Source organism: Echiichthys vipera (genome assembly GCF_963691815.1).
Source record: "Echiichthys vipera genome assembly, chromosome: 10".
Classification (NCBI taxonomy): Eukaryota; Metazoa; Chordata; class Actinopteri; order Perciformes; family Trachinidae; genus Echiichthys; species Echiichthys vipera.
The window spans coordinates 30,462,322-30,467,942 of NC_139835.1; the positions used below are offsets into that span (position 1 = coordinate 30,462,322).

Genomic DNA, 5,621 nt, shown 5'->3' on the forward strand with positions numbered 1-5,621 from the left:
ACTACTATAGACCACACAGAGCCAGACAACCACACGTGTCTCCCAAGCTGAAAAGGGGTTCTCTGGAACCTTTCCCTGGTGGGGAACGGTCAACAATGCACATAAGATTGATGAAATATCCTTGGAGCTCGAAAATCTGACTGAACTCACTGCAACCGGCTTCGCAGCATTGACCCCTGTTGTCCAAGGTATCAGAAATGTGGCCCTACAAAACAGAATTGCCCTGGATTTGACCCCAGCCTTTCAAAAGGGGGTGTGTGCCACATTATCGGGACAAAATGCTGCACCCATGTGCCCACTTGAACAAACTGTTGCACAGAGAGAAAAGTAAAGACTCAGAAGCCCATGACGGCTGGGACCTTTGGTTCTGGCTCACGATGGAGGGGTTGGAAAACCACCGCTTTCAGATTCCTACTTCCTGTGTTAGTTTGTGGTGTTGGTAATGTTGTTGGTCATTTGTTGCGTGCTGCCTTGCTGCCGAGCTCTCGTGGTTTCCTTAGTGAGCTCTGCCACAGGGCAGTACCCAGGAATGGGTACCCACCATGACCCCAGATGAAGATCTGTGGGTACCACCGCTTTTGGATTCAGATATTGAGTCAAACTGATGTAAACACAAAATGTACAGTTAGAGGGTGATATCACTACAACCACATGAGTGATGACAACAATACAAATCCTCACCCTTTTGTGCAAACCATGATATGTAATTGTGTGCAAACTATCTCACTCAGGAACTGCCTGCCTGCCTGTCCGACCTTAGCTCCTTTACCTTCTACAGCTTGACCAGACTGCTACAAAGGGGGGGGATTGTTTAGATATCCTTCATCCTAACCCGGTAAAGAGTGACAACCGACTTTGTCAAGGGGGCTGTAGAAATTAGAAAGAAGCTGAGTGGTGACGGTGAGTGGGGACCTGTGGTTAGAAGTTTGGCCAGATACATGTATGCTGTATATCCACCTCCTTCTTTAATCAGAGTTTATCGTTTTTCCCCTGTGGAGGTTTCAAACCATCAAGTCAATTTGTGGCCTGTGGTAGGGAAAGAAAGAACAGGTTTTTTTCTGTATTGTGCTATTCATCGTTTGTTCCTTTCCCCCAGTCTCATTTATTGAATGATAATTACCTTTTGTGACTATTCAAATCACTGTTTTTACCCAAATCAACTTTATTCATCTATAATATAAAAAGCCTTTTCTCCAGTTTTGATACCCTTTTCAGAAAAATTTAAATATAGATAAATTACAAATTTCCTGTAGTAATGAACATAAAATGTTCAAAGGGGGGACTGTTGTGGGAATTTTGGATATTTGTAATTCATTATCATGGTTTTGTCAGGTCAGATGCAGTTCAGTGTCTCCTTTGTTTAACCTTATCACATGACTAGTACATAACTTGTTTGTGCTTAATGGATAACGTAAATAACGGCCTCATGACGGTATAATGGCATATCCGTGCTTCTGTACATCCTGTTTCTTTGCAGATAACTCATGACTGTTTTTATGGTCTATGTGGACCCTGTGTTAGAGACCTTGTGGTGAGAGAAGTTCAGAGTGTTCAGAATTGGAATGTCTGAGGCATGTAAGGCAAAAGCAGACAAAATATCTGCATTTTTTAAAGAAACGCAAACACAATTTCCCAGCTTGGGATCAATAAAGTATTTCTATTCTATTCTAAATGTTCTGATGTTTAGTTCAATATACAGTTCAAATATTGCTATTGTTGTTATATTGACTTCGGTCATTAAAGAAACACATGAACATCATGATTCCTTGAAATGTTGGTGTCAGAGAATACTGAAGACCAATGAAATCACGTGTGGGTGGCTTTAACATCCCCTTGGACCCTGCCTGTACGCATTGCTGCTTGCACCCTGGCAACAGACAAAGATAAAAGTTTCCGCGGCTGCTTCAATTTGGATCATTGCAGGGGAGACAGCTCCCATTTAACAAACTGATTACCAAGCATTGGTATTTGGAAGCTTTCATTATTATCAATACCTTGGTTGAACCTTAAAACTAAATATTTTGTTGGTTATTTTTTTTGGAGTTACCATGCAGCAGTACTACTAACTAATCTGAACAGGGGCATGAAATACTTTTTTGCAAGCTTTCACAAGGTATGATAAAAAGTTATAACTCAATGATAAATTTGTATATTAACTAGTTTTGCATGTGGTACGTTTAGCTTTGGGTGGATGTATTTGTACAAACATTTTATGTCTAGTAATATAGGTAAGGAAAAGAAAGCTGGATTCTCTCTTCTATTTTATTTTCCTAAACTGTGATTATACTGTAAACTTAAGCCTTTATTTTAATGTGTGAAATACTGTCTAAATCACTAAAGAGGCTAAAGAATATGTAAGGTTGGTGGTACATGAAGTATGTGGGGGTGGAGTTTGTCCATTCGATCATACTGTTCATGTCTTCTTGTTAGATATGTGCATCTTAACCGACATACACGCATGTGGGCTTATTGTAGGTTGTGTGTGTCTTGTTAAAGTTTACTATGAGTTAAAGAGGACATTTTAATCTCATTAACTGTACCTAAATCTGTTTTTACAGTCCTTCATTTCTCTCCATCATCATCACTTCTTTTCCTCCACCTCCACTGTGAAACTCAGACATGAAACTTAACAACAGCCTGGATTCTTTCTCTTTTGAGTTTACTCTGTTTACAGACTACGGGCCCCTCAGATATGTGTTTTTCAGCCTGTGTCTGTTGATCTACATGATCATAATCTCTGCTAACGTTGTCATTATTCTCACAGTCTGTCTGGAGAAATCTCTGCATCAGCCCATGTATATTTTCATCAGCTGTCTGTCTGTTAACTCTCTGTACGGCTCAGCCGGCTTCTTCCCCAGGTTTCTGATGGACATTCTGTCTGATACTCATTTCATCTCACGCACATCTTGTTTCACTCAGATCTATGTTATTTACACCTATGCATCATGTGAACTGACTCTCCTCGGCATCATGGCCTATGATAGATTTGTTGCTATTTGCCAGCCTTTGCACTATCACAGTAAAATGACATTTAGGATGGTGAAATATCTTTTCATTTCTGCTGTTATCTATCCTGCATTTGTTATTGGCTTCTGTCTTTCTCTTACTGTTCGATTACCGTTGTGTGGCAATAAACTGAACAGGCTTTTCTGTTCTAACTGGCCTGTGGTTCAGCTCTCTTGTGTTGACACAACTATAAACAACATAGCAGGTCAGTTTCTTACGATTACAACCATCTTCATTCCCCTGTTCCTTGTCCTGTACACCTATCTACGGATTATACTTGTTTGCAGGAGAAGCTCGTCTGAATTCAGAGGAAAGGCGTTACAAACCTGCCTGCCTCACATAGTGACATTTATGACCTATTCTATCTCTCTCTTTTGTGAGCTGTCATTGACTCGATTTGGGGATGATAAAATGAATCCAGTCCTCACAGTTGTTTTATCTTTAGAGTATTTGATCATTCCCCCGATCAATAACCCTCTCATTTACGGCCTGAATCTGCCTCAAATCAAAGGAGTGATTACTAGGTTTGTTAAAAAGATTCCCTGTACTAAACAATGATGCTTTAAGCCACAAAATATGCTTCTGGAATATGTTCAATGTATTTGTCCATGTGTTTGAGATCTATGAATAGAATATATGTATCACAACAACCTGAATAACAACAATGATCTAAACATGGTTAATCCCAGTTCAACACACACATCCACGGTCTATAATAAATCTTTGAAAATCACATTGTCACTTTGTATTTTTCTCAAATGTTATTAAATATTGTACATTTTTCACACGTTAAATGTTTAAACATGTTAGATGTAGAAGATAAGATGTATTGCTTTTTCAGACAGAAAGTCAATAAATATTGGGCCTTGACTGTTTTTTTGTGAACGCTTAAACTTAACAGTGATTCATGAAGCACTATCCATGAAACCATTAACACTTGAAGCCAATGCATTTACTAACTGAATGCACATTATCAGCTTTACACTACTGCATTACAGCTTTGTACTTGTGCACTGATTTCATTATTACATCTACACAAAAGACAGTCCAAACACTTTTCTTACTGTAGTGTTTCTCATATTACTTATTAGTACAATTCTGGATTTTGTCCCCCCACGAAAAAGGTACATTTTTGTTTTCTCAGAACTCTAACTGTAAGTTTAAGTCTCGCTCTGGGAAGCAGGGTTCTGAGTTTAGCCATATTGAAGCTCACTGGATAGACATGAACATTGTATCTGATGCAGATACAGTTGTGAAAAAAACAATGGTTATGCGATATATTCACAGTATTCTATCACCATATGCCAGGACTCTATATACTCTATACACAAAAATTGCAAACCATTTTGGTACAAAAAAAACTAAACTTTAAAAAATAACATTTGTATGGCCTCATGAAGCCAAAACATACAGTATTTAAACAGTATCTTTACTAGTCCCAGTGATGATGGTATTCTTTTCACAGACAGATTTTGTCATTGGTGTGGTCTGAGCATATACGCAAGACACATGGATGAATAAAGAAAACTAGATACATCATTTGAGACGGAGCCAAAAAAGTTCAACTACGGCCTCTAAAAATACTCAAGATGATCGGTACTGCTTCCACATTACGGAACCCAAGTGCCCTAGAGCCACCAAGACAGGACCTCAGGGTTAAAGTAATCACACAGAAGCCACTTGAAGACCCTTATTTTAGTTTAGAAAGGGGTGAGTATTGCACAACTAATCTGCACTTAATCAAATTAATTGCCACACAGTTCAGCTGGGGCTGTTGGGGGCAGTTTCCCACTTAGTCCAGTTGGTAAATCCTTTCCAACCTTTCTTTGCAAATGAGACTTTCTGATGAAGGTGAAGCAGTTAACAGAAAATGCATCCTTGCATGCTTGTTCTGCCATCTAGTGGTTTCAGCATTTTGTGACAGACTGATGAAAATGAATCATGCACACTGTTACTAACCAGAAACTGCTGGACATGGTCTTCTGTAGTGTGTTTAATGCTAAGAAACAAAGAAAACTAGTATCTACACACAATTTGATCACAGTTTAGATTTTAAGGTCTTTTTTTCAGTATGACATGACATGATGATAACAATGCACCTTTCTCTCTTTATCTTGCACCTTAAAATCCACTTAGTTCCATTCTGCCCAGTATTTCATATTTAATATTTTTTATATGGAACTACTAAGCATCCTATTTTATATTGTATATAGTGTTTTAAATTGCGATACTGTACTCTTATTGTATTTTATATTTTAAATTTCTGATTGTATTGTAACGCTGCTACAATGACCTCATTTCCCCTCGGGGATAAATAAAGTTATCTATCCATCTATGACACCTGTGCCATTTTTAAATTATCGAGTCTTGAGTCATGAAGATCAACAGATCGATGGATTTAAGTCCTGACAACCAGGGAAGACGCGGACATGTTGGCGTCCTGGGCCGTGCATTTTTAGTTAAATAATACAGATATTTCAGTTTTCAAGTCCTGTGGTTATTAGTTTGTAATGTATCTGAGAGAAGAGCTTGCAGCAAAAGTAGTAGAGGCAATTTTTCTTCTCAGAATGCATCAACCAGCTTCTCTTCATTTTCCCACAAATGTATTTAGTCTC

The 5,621-nt window shown here is 38.5% G+C and overlaps 1 protein-coding gene across 1 annotated transcript; it reads left to right on the top strand.

Moving 5' to 3' along the window:
- Positions 1–2,619: 2,619 nt before the first annotated feature.
- On the top strand, positions 2,620–3,564 carry LOC310953030 (olfactory receptor 10J5-like; the record flags this gene model as incomplete). Its single annotated transcript, XM_083921922.1, has 1 exon — positions 2,620–3,564. The coding sequence occupies one exon, from the start codon at positions 2,620–2,622 to the stop codon at positions 3,562–3,564; it is 945 nt and encodes a 314-aa protein (XP_083778048.1).
- Between the last annotated feature and the right edge of the window lie 2,057 nt (positions 3,565–5,621).